Raw genomic sequence first — 19,127 nt, forward strand, 5'->3', positions numbered from 1 at the left:
GGAGGAGAAGACACCTTTTATTTCCATACAGGGGAGACGAGCGGTTCTCTGTGGGACATGGTAGAGATAAGCGGCTGCCAGGAGACTCTGTGAGGACGCCCCGTCACCGGAGTCTCAGTAGTGCAGCCTCAGTCCTGGGGGCCACATGCCAGCGACCTGGTCCTCTTTGTCATAGTAGAAGAAATGTTATATTGACCAGCAGATGGCAGCAGAGCAACTCGCTTTACAGCCTGCTGCAAATGTCCTCACGGCTGCATTCCTAATACCGCCCCCGCGGGCAGGATGGGCGGGTCTCATGATGAGAGTCACTGCTCAGTCCCGGCTCGTGTTGTCCGTCCATCAGGCCTGGAGGAAGACCATGGTGAGGAGTCCTGCGGGGCAGAGGAGGTCAGTCACGGGGGGATCTCATGGACACACACCTTCCTAGTCTGCATACAGGTTCTTCTCAGAAAATGAGCATATTGTGATAAAGTTCATTATTTTCTGTAATGTACTGATAAACATTAGACTTTCATATGTTTTACATTCATTACACACAACTGAAGTAGTTCAAGCCTTTTCTTGTTTTAATATTGATGATTTTGGCATACAGCTCATGAAAACCCAAAATTCCTATCTCAAAAAATTAGCAAATTTCATCCGACCAATAAAAGAAAGTGTTTTTAATACAAAAAAAGTCAACCTTCAAATAAATAAGTTCAGTTCTGCCCTCAATACTTGGTCGGGAAATGACGGCTTCAATGCGGCAATGTGGCATGGAGGCGATCGGCCTGTGGCCCTGCTGAGGTGGCATGGAGGCCCGGGAGGCTTCGATGGTGGCCTTAAGCTCATCCAGAGTGTTGGGTCTTGCGTCTCTCAGCTTTCTCTTCCCAATATCCCACAGATTCTCTATGGGGTTCAGGTCCGGAGAGTTGGCAGTAATACCATGGTCAGTAAACCAGTTACCGGTGGTTTGGGCGCTGTGATCAGGTGCCAGGTCGTGCTGAAAAATGACATCTTCATCTCCATAAAGCTTTTCAGCAGATGGAAGCATAAAGTGCTCCAAAATCTCCTGATAGCTAGCTGCATTGACCCGACCAACACCAGCAGCTGACATGGCACCCCAGACCATCACTGACTGTGGGGACTTGACACTGGACTTCAGGCATTTTGGCATTTCCCTCTCCCCAGTCTTCCTCCAGACTCTGGCACCTTGATTTCCGAATGACATGCAAAATTTGCTTTCATCCGAAAAAAGTACTTTGGACCACTGAGCAACAGTCCAGTGCTGCTTCTCTGTAGCCCAGGTCAGGCGCTTCTGCCGCTGTTTCTGGTTCCAAAGTGGCTTGACCTGGGGAATGCGGCCCCTGTAGCCCATTTCCTGTACACGGTGGCTCTGGATGTTTCTACTCCAGACTCAGTCCACTGCTTCCGCAGGTCCCCCAAGGTCTGGAATCGGTCCTTCTCCACAATCTTCCTCAGGGTCCGGTCACCTCTTCTCGTTGTGCAGCGTTTTCTGCCACACTTTTTCCTTCCCACAGACTTCCCACTGAGGTGCCTTGATACAGCACTCTGGGAACAGCCTATTCGTTCAGAAATTTCTTTCTGTGTCTTACCCTCTTGCTTGAGGGTGTCAATGATGGCCTTCTGGACAGCAGTCAGGTCGGCAGTCTTACCCATGATTGCGGTTTTGAGTAATGAACCAGGATGGGAGTTTTTAAAAGCCTCAGGAATCTTTTGCAGGTGTTTAGAGTTAATTAGTTGATTCAGATGATTAGGTTAATAGCTCGTTTAGAGAACCTTTTCATGATATGCTAATTTTTTGAGATAGGAATTTTGGGTTTTCATGAGCTGTATGCCAAAATCATCAATATTAAAACAAGAAAAGGCTTGAACTACTTCAGTTGTGTGTAATGAACCTAAAATATATGAAAGTCTAATGTTTATCAGTACATTACAGGAAATAATGAACTTTATCACAATATGCTAATTTTCTGAGAAGGACCTGTATATCACAGTAAATTCTCTCCCCTTGGGCACTGGTGACTGTGTACATTGCTCCAGTCCCATCCAGAGCTGCAAGAACTGACAACTTAACATTCCCTTCCCGCCCCCTGCTGGTGCACCGTGTGGTGATGTAATGTCTGTGCAGAGTGTATACACCACTGAGTGCAGCTCTGGATGTGACTGGAGTATAAGACTAGATGTAACAGCATTACTGATAGCAGCTCTGGATGTGACTGGAGTATAAGACCAGATGTAACAGCACTACTGACCGCAGCTCTGGATGGGACTGGAGTATGACGTAACAGCAGCACTGTGACTGGATAAGACCTGATGTAACAGCACTGTCACTGCAGCTCTGGCTGTGGCTGGAGAACTGCTACCTACCTAACACGTAGGCAGCGACCAGTTTCTGGATGACGGAGACGTGGAGATTTTCATGGAGGAGGCTCCGGGGGTCCCCGTGTAGCGGCAGCATGAGCACCAGCAGAGCCATCAGACCCACCAGGACGTAGAGGCTGAAGAGGCTGGGCGATAGAGGCCGAGGGGCACCTGGGCATGAGACATGCGGGGTGTAAGCATGGCCGCCTGATGGCAATGACAGTACCACCCCCCGACTATTAGAACCACCTCGTCTCCTGCGTGCGGCTGAACACTATGGCGGTACTATGGACGCTCTCTGCTCCGCCACCCTCAGGCACACAGGATGGCGTCACTGCTTTCTGTAAGCCTGCACAGGAGTCCTGCCCCCGGCACTCAAAGGTTGCTAGTAATTCTGTGTAATGAACAGAGAGGGGGGCGCTATTACTGGCAGGATCACAGAGAGGGGGGCGCTATTACTGGCAGGATCACAGAGAGGGGGGCGCTATTACTGGCAGGATCACAGAGAGGGGGGCGCTATTACTGGCAGGATCACAGAGAGGGGGGCGCTATTACTGGCAGGCACACAGAGGGGGGGGGTGCCATTACTGACAGGCACACAGAGGGGGGGCGCCATTACTGACAGGCACACAGAGGGGGGGCGCCATTACTGACAGGATCACAGAGAGGGGGGCGCTATTACTGGCAGGCACACAGAGGGCGGGCGTCATTACTGACAGGCACAGAGAGGGGGGCGCTATTACTGGCAGGCACACAGAGGGGGGGGCGCCATTACTGACAGGCACACAGAGGGCGGGCGTCATTACTGACAGGCACAGAGAGGGGGGCGCTATTACTGGCAGGCACACAGAGGGGGGGGGCGCCATTACTGACAGGCACACAGAGGGCGGGCGTCATTACTGGCAGGCATACAGAGGGGGCGCACCATTACTGACAGGCACACAGAGGGGGGGCACCATTACTGACAGGCACACAGAGGGGGGGGGGCCATTACTGACAGGCACACAGAGGGGGGGCGCCATTACTGACAGGATCACAGAGAGGGGGGCGCTATTACTGACAGGCACACAGAGGGGGGGCGCCATTACTGACAGGATCACAGAGAGGGGGGCGCTATTACTGGCAGGCACACAGAGGGCGGGCGTCATTACTGACAGGCACAGAGAGGGGGGCGCTATTACTGGCAGGCACACAGAGGGCGGGCGTCATTACTGACAGGCACAGAGAGGGGGGCGCTATTACTGGCAGGCACACAGGGGAGGGGGCGCCATTACTGACAGGCACACAGAGGGGGGGGCGTCATTACTGACAGGCACACAGAGGGGGGCGCTATTACTGGCAGGATCACAGAGAGGGGGGGGCGCCATTACTGGCAGGCACACAGAGGGGGCGCACCATTACTGACAGGCACACAGAGGGGGCGCACCATTAATGACAGGCACACAGAGGGGGCGCACCATTACTGACAGGCACACAGAGGGGGCGCACCATTACTGACAGGCACACAGAGGGGGCGCACCATTACTGACAGGCACACAGAGGGGGGCGCACCATTACTGACAGGCACACAGAGGGGGCGCACCATTACTGACAGGCACACAGAGGGGGCGCACCATTACTGACAGGCACACAGAGGGGGGGGCGCCATTACTGACAGGCACACAGAGGGGGGGCGCCATTACTGACAGGCACACAGAGGGGGGGCGCTATTACTGGCAGGATCACAGAGAGGGGGGCGCTATTACTGGCAGGCACACAGAGGGGGGCGCTATTACTGGCAGGCACACAGGGGGGGGGGGGGGGCGCCATTATTGACAGGCACACAGAGGGGGGGGGGCGTCATTACTGACAGGCACACAGAGGGGGGGGCGTCATTACTGACATGCACACAGAGGGGGGGGGCGTCATTACTGACATGCACACAGAGGGGGGGGGGCGTCATTACTGACATGCACACAGAGGGGGGGGGGGTACGTCATTACTGACAGGCACACAGAGGGGGGGGGGCGTCATTACTGACATGCACACAGAGGGGGGGGGGCGTCATTACTGACATGCACAGAGGGGGGGGGGTACGTCATTACTGACAGGCACACAGAGGGGGGGGCGTCATTGCTGACATGCACACAGAGGGGGGGGGGGCGTCATTACTGACAGGCACACAGAGGGGGGGCGCCATTACTGACATGCACACAGAGGGGGGGGGGGGGGGGCGTCATTACTGACATGCACACAGAGGGGGGGGGGTACGTCGTTACTGACAGGCACACAGGGGGGGGGGGGCGTCATTACTGACATGCACACAGAGGGGGGGGGGCGTCATTACTGACATGCACAGAGGGGGGGGGGGTACGTCATTACTGACAGGCACACAGAGGGGGGGGCGTCATTGCTGACATGCACACAGAGGGGGGGGGGCGTCATTACTGACAGGCACACAGAGGGGGGGCGCCATTACTGACATGCACACAGAGGGGGGGGGGGCGTCATTACTGACATGCACAGAGGGGGGGGGGGCACCATTACTGACAGGCACACAGAGGGGGGGGGGGGCCCCATTACTGACAGGCACACAGAGGGGGGGGGGGCCCCATTACTGACAGGCACACAGAGGGGGGGGGGGGCCCCATTACTGACAGGCACACAGAGGGGGCGCCATTACTGACAGGCACACAGAGGGGGGCGCCATTACTGACAGGCACACAGAGGGGGGGGGGGGGGCGCGTCATTACTGACAGGCACATAGAGGGGGGGCGCCATTACTGACAGGCACACGGGGCGGGGGGGGGCGCGTCATTACTGACAGGCACACAGAGGGGGCGCCATTACTGACAGGCACACAGAGGGGGGGCGCCATTACTGACAGGCACACAGAGGGGGCGCCATTACTGACAGGCACACAGAGGGGGCGCCATTACTGACAGGCACATAGGGGCTCCCAGGACCTGGCTGTGTGCTTGGCAGCGATGCCTTGTGTAGATGTCACCGTGAGTGGCATTCGTCACCAGGCGGTGCTCTGTGACCCCACCTTGCCGCATGGAGAACAGGTGAGAGGGCGGCTGCCATTGTGCAGGGTCCCGCGCGCCTCGCACTCGGGTTTCGGGCGCAGTTGGATGCAGTGTGGAGGGAATGTCCTTCCTCCCGATGACGCCTCGTCCTCCGCCCTCTTCCCACACCTCCACACGGAATCTGTCTGTGGTGCCGTAATGGCGGGCGCGGACATCCCGATGCCGTGTGACTCTACAAGAGGACATAGGGGACGGTTAGGGTTAGACGCCACTTCGTACGTGGCCTGCACCTCCCCCGCGCACTCACATGTCAATGCAGGAATTTGGCTTCACAAGCCCCTCGGCATCGACCACCGTGTAGCGCAGTGGAGCCGTGGAGAGGACTGCGGGCGAGAAGAGACGGTACTGACATGAGGGGGCGCTCCGCCAGCTGTATACAGTGTACAGAGCGCCCCCTACCTTTGTATCGCAGCACCCGGGGGAACGGGTTGTACAGGGTGAGCACCTGCTTGTGGCTGGCCTGGTCATCAGCGTAGAAGTCCAGAGCTGGAGGGAAGACAAACACGGGGACGGCCGGCAGCGAGGGGGGGTCCACCGCCGTCCTCCGCTCATGCTCCACCCCCCTCTGCATGGCAGTGCAACGATGACATCACATCACTGTGGACACGGAGTTAAGATCATTCCCAGGGGCCTGCAAATACACAAGAATGATCAGTAATATCCACTGAGGGTGAGGGGACCCCCAAGACTGTGACCCCCCCAGAGCAGCATAATAATAATAGCCATGGAGGTACGGCATTACGAGTATAACGGAAACTTACCGAAATTTCCTGCAGTCCACAGGCAGCACTAATGGGTTAAAGTTCCCAAGGTACAACCGGACAGACACAGGTTAATAAGCAGTAATGACCAATCACCACGAACCCTATAAAGCTGAGCAGCAGGAACCAATGTTACATTTATTAACCCTTTCAAGACCCTGGGATACAATTTCTGATTTTACGTTTCAGTTTTTTACGGTTGTTTTTACAGCGTTCCCTATGAGATAAAACTGTCCTGTTCTCCTCATTCTCTGGGTCAGTACGATTACAGCGATACCACATTTATATAGTTTTATGGCTTCTGTTTTTACAGTGTTCCCTATGAGATAAAACTGACCTGTTCTCTTCATTCTCCGGTCAGTACGATTACAGCGATACCACATTTATATAGTTTTATGGGTTTTGTTTTTACAGTGTTCCCTATGAGATAAAACTGACCTGTTCCCTTCATTCTCTGGGTCAGTACGATTACAGAGATACCACATTTATATAGTTTTATGGGTTTTGTTTTTACAGCGTTCCCTATGAGATAAAACTGATCTGTTCTCTTCATTCTCCGGGTCAGTACGATTACAGTGATACCACATTTATATAGTTTTATGGATTTTGTTTTTACAGCGTTCCCTATGAGATAAAACTGACCTGTTCCCTTCATTCTCCGGGTCAGTACGATTACAGTAATACCACATTTATATAGTTTTATGGGTTTTGTTTTTACAGTGTTCCCTATGAGATAAAACTGTCCTGTTCTCTTCATTCTCCGGGTCAGTACGATTACAGCGATACCACATTTATATAGTTTTATGGGTTTTGTATTTACATCGTTCCCTATGAGATAAAACTGACCTGTTCCCTTCATTCTCCGGGTCAGTACGATTACAGAGATACCACATTTATATAGTTTTATGGGTTTTGTTTTTACCGTGTTCCCTATGAGATAAAACTGACCTGTTCTCTTCATTCTCCGGGTCAGTACGATTACAGAGATACCACATTTATATAGTTTTATGGGTTTTGTTTTTACAGCGTTCCCTATGAGATAAAACTGACCTGTTCTCTTCATTCTCTGGGTCAGTACGATTACAGTGATACCACATTTATATAGTTTTATGGGTTTTGTTTTTACAGCGTTCCCTATGAGATAAAACTGACCTGTTCTCTTCATTCTCCAGGTCAGTACGATTACAGCGATACCACATTTATATAGTTTTTCTGGTGTTTTAATACTTATGAAAACTAATTTAAAAAAAACAACCTAATTTTTCCATCGCCATATTCTGATTTCGTTTCGTCTGCGGAGCAACATGAGGGCTCATTTTTTAAAAGACGATCTGTAGTTTTCATCGATACCATTTTGGGTTGTGCGCGACTTTTTGATCACTTTTTATTCACATTTTTTGGGGAGGTGAAGAGACGAAAAATCGAAAAAATCAGCCATTTTGATTTTTCTTTCCGTTACAGCATTCACTGTACGGGATAAATACATTTACATTTTAATACTTTGGGCGTTTTGGGACGTGGCGATACCTATGATCTTATATTTTTTTTGTTTTTTACTGTTTATGTTTAAAAACTCTTAATTTTCTTACACTTATATTAAAGGGGTCCTCTCACTTCAGCATGTGGGATTTATCATGTAGATACAGTTAATACAAGGCTCTTCCTAATGTATTGTGATTCTCCATGTCGCTTCCTTTGCTGGCTGGATTCATTTTTCTATCACATTATACACGGCTCGTTTCCATGGTTACAGACCACCCTGCAATCCATCAGTGGTGGTCGTGCTTGAAAAAAAAGTGATCGGGATAATAAAGCAGGTGATGAAAAGAGATGTGTGTAGCCCGATGGCGGACAATCTGCGGAGGATAATAGACAATACATTCTAAAAGCGGACAGCTGCTTGGAGCCGATAATAACATTTAGAAGACGTCGCACTATAAAAGATTTGCTGGTGAGAAGCAGGAATCGGTTACAGGAAAGAAGACCGAAAGGGAACTGCAAATGTGGCAATTGCGCATTTTGTAGATTTAATGCCCGGAATAAAACCCTACTTTATGGATGCGTCTCTCATAAGGTGGATCGTTCCATCAAAGATATATTGTATATCCGAGACGTGTCGGTGCGGACACCGTCAGTATGGTATGTCTCCATGGCAATTATACCAGGAAACATATAAATGAGCACTTTCAGACGTAATCTCGTCAGTGGCCAGAAGAAGCGCAATAAGCGAAAAAACCGGCCGTTGCTGCAGGACAGATTGTCCGCCCCCGACATTTATGTAGCGTCCGCCCCCGCCATTTATGTAGCGTCCGCCCCCGACATTTATGTAGCGTCCGCCCCCGACATTTATGTAGCGTCCGCCCCCGACATTTATGTAGCGTCCGCCCCCGACATTTATGTAGCGTCCGCCCCCGACATTTATGTAGCGTCCGCCCCCGACATTTATGTAGCGTCCGCCCCGCCATTTATGTAGCGTCCGCCCCCGACATTTATGTAGGGTCCGCCCCCGCCATTTATGTAGGGTCCGCCCCCGACATTTATGTAGCGTCCGTCCCCGCCATTTATGTAGGGTCCTCCCCGACATTTATGTAGCGTCCGCCCCCGACATTTATGTAGGGTCCTCCCCGACATTTATGTAGCGTCCGCCCCGCCATTTATGTAGGGTCCTCCCCGACATTTATGTAGCGTCCGCCCCCGCCATTTATGTAGCGTCCGCCCCCGCCATTTATGTAGCGTCCGCCCCCGACATTTATGTAGCGTCCGCCCCCGCCATTTATGTAGGGTCCTCCCCGCCATTTATGTAGGGTCCTCCCCGCCATTTATGTAGCGTCCGCCCCCGACATTTATGTAGCGTCCGCCCCCGCCATTTATGTACTGTCCGCCCCCGCCATTTATGTAGCGTCCGTCCCCGCCAATTATGTAGCGTCCGCCCCCGCCATTTATGTAGGGTCCTCCCCGCCATTTATGTAGGGTCCTCCCCGCCATTTATGTAGCGTCCACCCCCGACATTTATGTAGCGTCCGCCCCCGCCATTTATGTACTGTCCGCCCCCGCCATTTATGTAGCGTCCGTCCCCGCCAATTATGTAGCGTCCGCCCCCGCCATTTATGTAGCGTCCACAGAAGTTCTATGCACACGAGTACACGGGATTGCCGCCCGACTCTCTCTCTAGATTACTTCTGAAATTCCAAACTACCGTCCACCATGACAGGAGCGGGAGGCAAGGAAGACGGCCCCAAAGGTTCAACAAAGACCTATGGAACACATTATGAATTTTTCAGGGCCTGAGGAAGCTCAAAACGAAAAGCTACAGGATTAATAATGGCAGTGATCTTATATGGACCAATAAACCTTGGACCCAACTTCAAGGAGGTGCCTTCAACTTGATGTTTCTTGTGGACAGCCACCCACTCTCAGGTCCGGACCATTCATACGTCTCCTGTCAGCCACACGTTTATACTTGTCTCCCATATTCATCAAGTTATCTTGAATTTTCCGCCATATAGAAGACAATGATGACGAAAAACGTTCCTCCTCAGGGATACCGGGAGTATCAGAACCAGAAAATGTGCCAAACTGCGGGTAAAACCCATAGGCCCCAAAAAACGGCGACTTATCAGTGGACTCCTGTCTACGATTGTTTATGGCAAACTCTGCTAAAGACAAAACTGAAGACCACGAAGACCTGGTTCTCAGAGACAAAACATCTCAAGTAAGGCTCCAGACTGTCCGTTCGACTGAGGGTGAAAAGCCGAAGAAAAGGACAGTTGTACCCCCAGATGAGTACAGGACGCCTTCCAGAATCTGGACACAAACTGAGTCCCACGATCCGAGACCACGTCAGAGGGAATGCCATGGAGTTTCACAATGTTGTCAACAAACATTTGTGCGAGTGTTTTAGCATTAGGTAGGCCGGGCAACGCTATAGAAGAAGAAGAAAATCCCTTTATTGTCCCTCAGTGGTGACATTTGGGCCTAACTGCAGCAATCTCATTCACAACAGGAGCAAAAATAAGAGTAATTAGAAATTAAAGAGTAAAATACAAGAAAAACATAACACAGAATTTACTTTAAAAAAATTCACTACTGGGTTTCTGGGAGCAGCGGTGGTTATAAATGCTCACCGCTGCTGGGAGGAAGGACCTCCGATAACGTTCCTTCGTGCACCTAGGATGCAGCAGTCACGGAAGGAGCTCTCCAGCTCCACAACAGCTTTGTGCATGGGGTGGGAGACACCATTTTACTAAAGCGATCAACCACCACCAGAATCCCTGTCTTTCCTGAAGAATTAGGTAGATCAGTGATAAAATCCATGGATAAGCGAGTCCATGGTCTGGACGGGATGGGCAACGGAAATAGAGACCCGGAAGGCTGAGTATGTGTCACCTTAGCGCGTGCACAGGTACTACAGGCTGACACATAGTCCTCAACGCACTTACGCAACCCCGGCCACCAGAATCTACGAGAGACGAGGTAAGCAGTAGATCTGCTCCCAGGGTGTCCCGTAAGAACCGTACAGTGATGTTCCTCAAACACCTTGTGACGCAATTCCAGGACTAGGGAGGCGATATACAGAAACACTGACCTGTATAGGCTTCAGCAAAGCACGCACCCTATCTCACAGAGCAGGGAGGCGGTATACAGACACACAGACCTGTATAGGCTTCAGCGAAGCACCGCACCTATCTTACAGAGCAGGGAGGCGGTATACAGACACACTGACCTGTATAGGCTTCAGCGAAGCACCTATCTCACAGAGCAGGGAAGCGGTATACAGACACACTGACCTGTATAGGCTTCAGCGAAGCACCGCACCTATCTCACAGAGCAGGGAGGCGGTATACAGACACACAGACCTGTATAGGCTTCAGCGAAGCACCGCACCTATCTCACAGAGCAGGGAGGAGGTATACAGACACACAGACCTGTATAGGCTTCAGCGAAGCACCGCACCTATCTCACAGAGCAGGGAGGCGGTATACAGACACACTGACCTGTATAGGCTTCAGCGAAGCACCGCACCTATCTCACAGAGCAGGGAGGAGGTATACAGACACACAGACCTGTATAGGCTTCAGCGAAGCACCGCACCTATCTCACAGAGCAGGGAGGCGGTATACAGACAGGGATGATAGAAGTAAAGAAGTAGACAGGCACTCTATATCTGGTTTTTATAGGATATTTATTATTGGTTATTTTACAAAAGTTTTTTTTTTAAATATTTATATTATAATATTAAAAGTTTATATTATTAAAATCTATTGGTTGGTTGTTTTCTTGTTGATTTATATTGAGTGTTTGGGTACTTTCACACTTGCGGCAGGACGGATCCGACATGCTGTTCACCATTTCGCCGTGCCGCCGATCCGTCCCCATTGACTATAATGGGGACGGGGGCGGAGCTCAGGCGCAGCACGGCGAAAGGCCGCCGGACTAAAATTACTGCATGTCAGGCTTTTTAGTCCGGCGGCCTTCGCCGTGCACCGCCGTGCTGCGCCGGAGCTCTGCCCCCGTCCCTATTATAGTCAATGGGGACGAAGCGGCGGTCCGGCGGCACGGCGAAATAGCCGCAGGACGGATCCGACATGGTGAACAGCCTGTCGGATCCGTCCTGCCGCAAGTGTGAAAGTAGCCTTAGGGTGTTATAGTGAGATTGTGCTGGGATTATCACCCGGATGGTGGTGGGGGGGTGAGGGGATGGTGAGGTATAAGTGTGTTGGAAATGCAAGTGTCTAATCGATATTTAAATCGATGGGAGTGGATAATCGATAATTAATCGATGGGAAAAATAATCGATGAGAAAATATATAATATAATCGATAAAAATATATTAAATCGATAAGAAAATTATAATCGATGAGAATAAATATAGTCGATGGGCGTCAATGTTCAATAAAAATTGCACAGGATATAGTGAAGCACCGCACCTATCTCACAGAGCAGGGAGGCGGTATACAGACACACAGACCTGTATGGGCTTCAGCGAAGCACCGCACCTATCTCACAGAGCAGGGAGGCGGTATACAGACACACTGACCCGTATAGGGTTCAGCGAAGCACTGCACCTATCTCACAGAGCAGGGAGGCGGTATACAGACACACAGACCTGTATAGGCTTCAGCGAAGCACCGCACCTATCTCACAGAGCAGGGAGGCGGTATACAGACACACAGACCTGTATAGGCTTCAGCGAAGCACCGCACCTATCTCACAGAGCAGGGAGGCGGTATACAGACACACAGACCTGTATAGGCTTCAGCGAAGCACCGCACCTATCTCACAGAGCAGGGAGGAGGTTTACAGACGCACAGACCTGTATAGGCTTCAGCGAAGCACCGCACCTATCTCACAGAGCAGGGAGGCGGTATACAGACACACAGACCTGTATAGGCTTCAGTGAAGCACCGCACCTATCTCACAGAGCAGTGAGGCGGTATACAGACACACAGACCTGTATAGGCTTCAGCGAAGCACCGCACCTATCTCACAGAGCAGGGAGGCGGTATACAGACACACAGACCTGTATGGGCTTCAGTGAAGCACCGCACCTATCTCACAGAGCAGGGAGGCGGTATACAGACACACAGACCTGTATGGGCTTCAGCGAAGCACCGCACCTATCTCACAGAGCAGGGAGGCGGTTTACAGACACACAGACCTGTATAGGCTTCAGCGAAGCACCACACCTATCTCACAGAGCAGGGAGGCGGTATACAGACACACAGACCTGTATAGGCTTCAGTGAAGCACCGCACCTATCTCACAGAGCAGTGAGGCGGTATACAGACACACAGACCTGTATAGGCTTCAGCGAAGCACCGCACCTATCTCACAGAGCAGTGAGGCGGTATACAGACACACAGACCTGTATAGGCTTCAGTGAAGCACCGCACCTATCTCACAGAGCAGGGAGGCGGTATACAGACACACAGACCTGTATAGGCTTCAGCGAAGCACCGCACCTATCTCACAGAGCAGGGAGGCGGTATACAGACACATAGACCTGTATAGGCTTCAGCGAAGCACCGCACCTATCTCACAGAGCAGGGAGGCGGTATACAGACACACAGACCTGTATAGGCTTCAGCGAAGCACCGCACCTATCTCACAGAGCAGGGAGGCGGTATACAGACACACAGACCCGTATGGGCTTCAGCGAAGCACCGCACCTATCTCACAGAGCAGGGAGGCGGTATACAGACACACTGACCCGTATAGGGTTCAGCGAAGCACTGCACCTATCTCACAGAGCAGGGAGGCGGTATACAGACACACAGACCTGTATAGGCTTCAGCGAAGCACCGCACCTATCTCACAGAGCAGGGAGGCGGTATACAGACACACAGACCTGTATAGGCTTCAGCGAAGCACCGCACCTATCTCACAGAGCAGGGAGGCGGTATACAGACACACAGACCTGTATAGGCTTCAGCGAAGCACCGCACCTATCTCACAGAGCAGGGAGGAGGTTTACAGACGCACAGACCTGTATAGGCTTCAGCGAAGCACCGCACCTATCTCACAGAGCAGGGAGGCGGTATACAGACACACAGACCTGTATAGGCTTCAGTGAAGCACCGCACCTATCTCACAGAGCAGTGAGGCGGTATACAGACACACAGACCTGTATAGGCTTCAGCGAAGCACCGCACCTATCTCACAGAGCAGGGAGGCGGTATACAGACACACAGACCTGTATGGGCTTCAGTGAAGCACCGCACCTATCTCACAGAGCAGGGAGGCGGTATACAGACACACAGACCTGTATGGGCTTCAGCGAAGCACCGCACCTATCTCACAGAGCAGGGAGGCGGTTTACAGACACACAGACCTGTATAGGCTTCAGCGAAGCACCACACCTATCTCACAGAGCAGGGAGGCGGTATACAGACACACAGACCTGTATAGGCTTCAGTGAAGCACCGCACCTATCTCACAGAGCAGTGAGGCGGTATACAGACACACAGACCTGTATAGGCTTCAGCGAAGCACCGCACCTATCTCACAGAGCAGTGAGGCGGTATACAGACACAGAGACCTGTATAGGCTTCAGTGAAGCACCGCACCTATCTCACAGAGCAGGGAGGCGGTATACAGACACACAGACCTGTATAGGCTTCAGCGAAGCACCGCACCTATCTCACAGAGCAGGGAGGCGGTATACAGACACATAGACCTGTATAGGCTTCAGCGAAGCACCGCACCTATCTCACAGAGCAGGGAGGCGGTATACAGACACATAGACCTGTATAGGCTTCAGCGAAGCACCGCACCTATCTCACAGAGCAGGGAGGCGGTATACAGACACACAGACCTGTATAGGCTTCAGCGAAGCACCGCACCTATCTCACAGAGCAGGGAGGCGGTATACAGACACACAGACCTGTATAGGCTTCAGCGAAGCACTGCACCTATCTCACAGAGAATGGAGGCGGTATACAGACACACAGACCTGTATAGGCTTCAGCGAAGCACCGCACCTATCTCACAGAGCAGGGAGGCGGTATACAGACACACAGACCTGTATAGGCTTCCGTGAAGCACCGCACCTATCTCACAGAGCAGGGAGGCGGTATACAGACACATAGACCTGTATAGGCTTCAGCGAAGCACCACACCAATCTCACAGAGCAGGGAGGCGGTATACAGACACACAGACCTGTATAGGCTTCAGCGAAGCACCACACCAATCTCACAGAGCAGGGAGGCGGTATACAGACACACAGACCTGTATAGGCTTCAGCGAAGCACCACACCAATCTCACAGAGCAGGGAGGCGGTATACAGACGCACAGACCTGTATAGGCTTCAGCGAAGCACCGCACCAATCTCACAGAGCAGGGAGGCGGTATACAGACGCACAGACCTGTATAGGCTTCAGCGAAGCACCGCACCTATCTCACAGAGCAGGGAGGCGGTATACAGACACATAGACCTGTATAGGCTTCAGCGAAGCACCGCACCTATCTCACAGAGCAGGGAGGCGGTATACAGACACACAGACCTGTATAGGCTTCAGCGAAGCACCGCACCTATCTCACAGAGCAGGGAGGCGGTATACAGACACACAGACCTGTATAGGCTTCAGCGAAGCACTGCACCTATCTCACAGAGAATGGAGGCGGTATACAGACACACAGACCTGTATAGGCTTCAGCGAAGCACCGCACCTATCTCACAGAGCAGGGAGGCGGTATACAGACACACAGACCTGTATAGGCTTCCGTGAAGCACCGCACCTATCTCACAGAGCAGGGAGGCGGTATACAGACACATAGACCTGTATAGGCTTCAGCGAAGCACCACACCAATCTCACAGAGCAGGGAGGCGGTATACAGACACACAGACCTGTATAGGCTTCAGCGAAGCACCACACCAATCTCACAGAGCAGGGAGGCGGTATACAGACACACAGACCTGTATAGGCTTCAGCGAAGCACCACACCAATCTCACAGAGCAGGGAGGCGGTATACAGACACATAGACCTGTATAGGCTTCAGCGAAGCACCGCACCAATCTCACAGAGCAGGGAGGCGGTATACAGACGCACAGACCTGTATAGGCTTCAGCGAAGCACCGCACCTATCTCACAGAGCAGGGAGGAGGTATACAGACAGGAGACCAGGAAAGGTTTGGAGAGCGCTGGACAAGTGTTTGCATGGATAATGTGTTGCAGGAGATGCAATGTATTACACATCAGGGGAGGCGCCATCTGCTGCTCCTTCGAGGGACAGAGGCCACGCCCCCTGTCCGTAAGCCTGGAGGGTCCTGGGATATCTTTATGCGGTAAGATCTTGGCTCCTCCTCCTGCTCAGCTTTATATTTATAGGGTTCAAGGTGATTGGTTAATTGATTGACTGATCATTACTGCTGGTTGTACCTGGGGGGCTTTAACCCATTCATGACTGTGCCGCTGTAGGACGTCCAGAAAACCGGCATTATGACGTCATCACGAGGACACTGATATTATGACGTCATCGACACTGATATTATGACGTCATCACGAGGACACTGATAATATGACATCACGAGGACACTGATAATATGACATCACGAGGACACTGATATTATGACGTCATCACGAGGTAACTAATATTATGACATCATCACGAGGACACTGATAATATGACATCATCACGAGGACACTGATAATATGACATCATCACGAGGACACTGATAATATGACATCATCACGAGGACACTGATATTATGACATCATCACGAGGACACTGATAATATGACATCATCACGAGGACACTGATATTATGACATCATCACGAGGACACTGATATTATGACATCATCACGAGGACACTGATATTATGACATCATCACGAGGACACTGATAATATGACATCATCACGAGGACACTGATAATATGACATCATCACGAGGACACTAATATTATGACATCACGAGGACACTGATATTATGACATCATCACAAGGACACTGATTATTATTATGACATCATCACGAGGACACTGATGTTATGACATCATCACGAGGACACTGATATTATGACATCATCACAAGGACACTGATTATTATTATGACATCATCACGAGGACACTGATATTTTGACATCATCACCAGGACACTGATATTATGACATCATCACCAGGACACTGATATTATGACATCATTACGAGGACACTGATATTATGACATCATCACGAGGACACTGATAATATGACATCATCACGAGGACACTGATATTATGACATCATCACAAGGACACTGATTATTATTATGACATCATCACGAGGACACTGATATTTTGACATCATCACCAGGACACTGATATTATGACATCATCACCAGGACACTGATATTATGACATCATTACGAGGACACTGATATTATGACATCATCACGAGGACACTGATAATATGACATCATCACGAGGACACTGATATTATGACATCATCACGAGGACACTGATATTATGACATCATCACGAGGACACTGATATTATGACATCATTACGAGGACACTGATAATATGACATCATTACGAGGACACTGATATTATGACGTCATCATTCGCATACAGATATTACATGGAGATTATAAAGGATACTGTAATAACCAGGTGTACAGATCATGTTATATTATATATCAGGGGGAGGGGCCACAGCTGACGTCATCCACCTTTCTACCTCCCCTCTCCATATGAGATGCATTACTGGACAGAGCCGAGTGTCCGGAGCCTCCGGGAGAACGGGACAGGAGCCGTTACCTGCAGCTCTGGCCATCTCTCCGCCCGCTTCCGGGTGTCTCCGTCCATCTTCCTATTGGTCAGAACTTCCGTCCATCAATTGGTTGCCTGGAAACAGACCGACAGCAAAATGGGTAGTGTCCAGTTCCCATTGCTCTGATTGGAGGAAAGTTCACCAATCACCGTTAGCTGATTGCGGTCCTTGGCAGCGCTGAGGATCCGCCCTCTGCCACGAGTTTTGTCTCACGATGTGTTCTCGTGGAGTCGGCCATTTTCTCAGAGACCAAAATGTACTTTCTGACTTGGTTGATCTTATATAAAATGGACGTTTTAGTGGAGACACAAAGGAGGCCGCCCATTGATAGGCTCAGGACGTGTTACGTGTTCGGCTCTTGTAGAGATGCCCTAAAATGGCCAGCAGATGGCGACAGAACACGAGGAGAGGCCCTGCTGCTGCGTGAGGGTTGCTTGACTTGTCTCCCTGGTAATTGCCACTTGTAGTTGTGACGGCGTTGCCATAGTGACCTACAACGCATCCGGTGCTCATTATCACAGCTGTACACACGATGCGTTAGGGTTTCAGGATGGAGGCGACGGAGCAGGATGGAGGCGATGGGGCAGGATGGAGGCTATGGGGCAGGATGGAGGCGACAGGGCTGGATGGAGGCGACGGGACTGGATGGAGGCCATGGGGCAGGATGGAGGCGACAGGGCTGGATGGAGGCCATGGGGCTGGATGGAGGCCATGGGGCAGGATGGAGGCCATGGGGCAGGATGGAGGCCATGGGGCAGGATGGAGGCGACGGGGCTGGATGGAGGCGACGGGGCAGGATGGAGGCCATGGGGCAGGATGGAGGCCATGGGGCAGGATGGAGGCGATGGGGCAGGATGGAGACATGGGGCAGGATGGAGGCGATGGGGCAGGATGGAGGCGATGGGGCAGGATGGAGGCGATGGGGCAGGATGGAGGCGATGGGGCAGGATGGAGGCGATGGGGCAGGATGGAGGCGACGGGGCAGGATGGAGGCGACGGGGCTGGATGGAGGCGACGGAGCAGGATGGAGGCGATGGGGCAGGATGGAGACATGGGGCAGGATGGAGGCGATGGGGCAGGATGGAGGCGATGGAGACACGGGGCAGGATGGAGGCGATGGGGCAGGATGGAGGCGACGGGGCTGGATGGAGGCGACGGGGCTGGATGGAGGCCATGGGGCAGGATGGAGGCCATGGGGCAGGATGGAGGCGATGGGGCAGGATGGAGGCCATGGGGCAGGATGGAGGCGACGGGGCTGGATGGAGGCGATGGGGCAGGATGGAGGCCATGGGGTAGGATGGAGGTGATGGGGCAGGATGGAGGCGACGGGGCAGGATGGAGGCGACGGAGCAGGATGGAGGCGATGGGGCTGGATGGAGGCGACGGGGCTGGATGGAGGCCATGGGGCAGGATGGAGGCCATGGGGCAGGATGGAGGCGACGGGGCTGGATGGAGGCGACGGGGCAGGATGGAGGCGACGGGGCAGGATGGAGGCCATGGGGTAGGATGGAGGTGATGGGGCAGGATGGAGGCGACGGGGCAGGATGGAGGCGACGGGGCAGGATAGAGGCATGGGGCAGGATGGAGGCGACGGGGCAGGATGGAGGCGACGGGGCAGGATGGAGGCGACGGAGCAGGATGGAGGCGATGGGGCTGGATGGAGGCGACGGAGCAGGATGG

At 52.1% G+C, this 19,127-nt stretch overlaps 1 protein-coding gene across 1 annotated transcript; it reads right to left on the reverse strand.

Moving 5' to 3' along the window:
• Nucleotides 1-66: 66 nt before the first annotated feature.
• Nucleotides 67-17,511, reverse strand: MOSPD3 (motile sperm domain containing 3). Its single transcript, XM_040415321.1, has 6 exons — nucleotides 17,435-17,511; nucleotides 5,832-6,063; nucleotides 5,680-5,755; nucleotides 5,393-5,604; nucleotides 2,371-2,535; nucleotides 67-371 (listed from the first exon to the last, which is right to left on the reverse strand). Exons 2-6 carry the CDS (start codon nucleotides 6,001-6,003, stop codon nucleotides 340-342), a joined length of 657 nt encoding a protein of 218 aa, XP_040271255.1. The 5' UTR covers nucleotides 6,004-6,063; nucleotides 17,435-17,511; the 3' UTR covers nucleotides 67-339.
• Nucleotides 17,512-19,127: the final 1,616 nt, after the last annotated feature.

This window comes from Bufo bufo, chromosome 1, assembly GCF_905171765.1.
Source record: "Bufo bufo chromosome 1, aBufBuf1.1, whole genome shotgun sequence".
Lineage (NCBI taxonomy): Eukaryota > Metazoa > Chordata > Amphibia > Anura > Bufonidae > Bufo > Bufo bufo.

What these genes read in the sequence shown, in the direction of transcription:
- MOSPD3 (XM_040415321.1), bottom strand. Translation starts at nt 6,003, where the DNA reads ATGCAGAGGGGGGTGGAGCATGAGCGGAGGACGGCGGTGGACCCCCCC. An exon ending in CCTGTTCTCCATGCGGCAAG is followed by an intron (nt 2,536 to 5,392) that starts GTGGGGTCACAG and finishes TCTCATGCCCAG; the next exon opens with GTGCCCCTCGGCCTCTATCG. An exon ending in GGTCGCTGCCTACGTGTTAG is followed by an intron (nt 372 to 2,370) that starts GTAGGTAGCAGT and finishes TCTGCCCCGCAG; the next exon opens with GACTCCTCACCATGGTCTTC.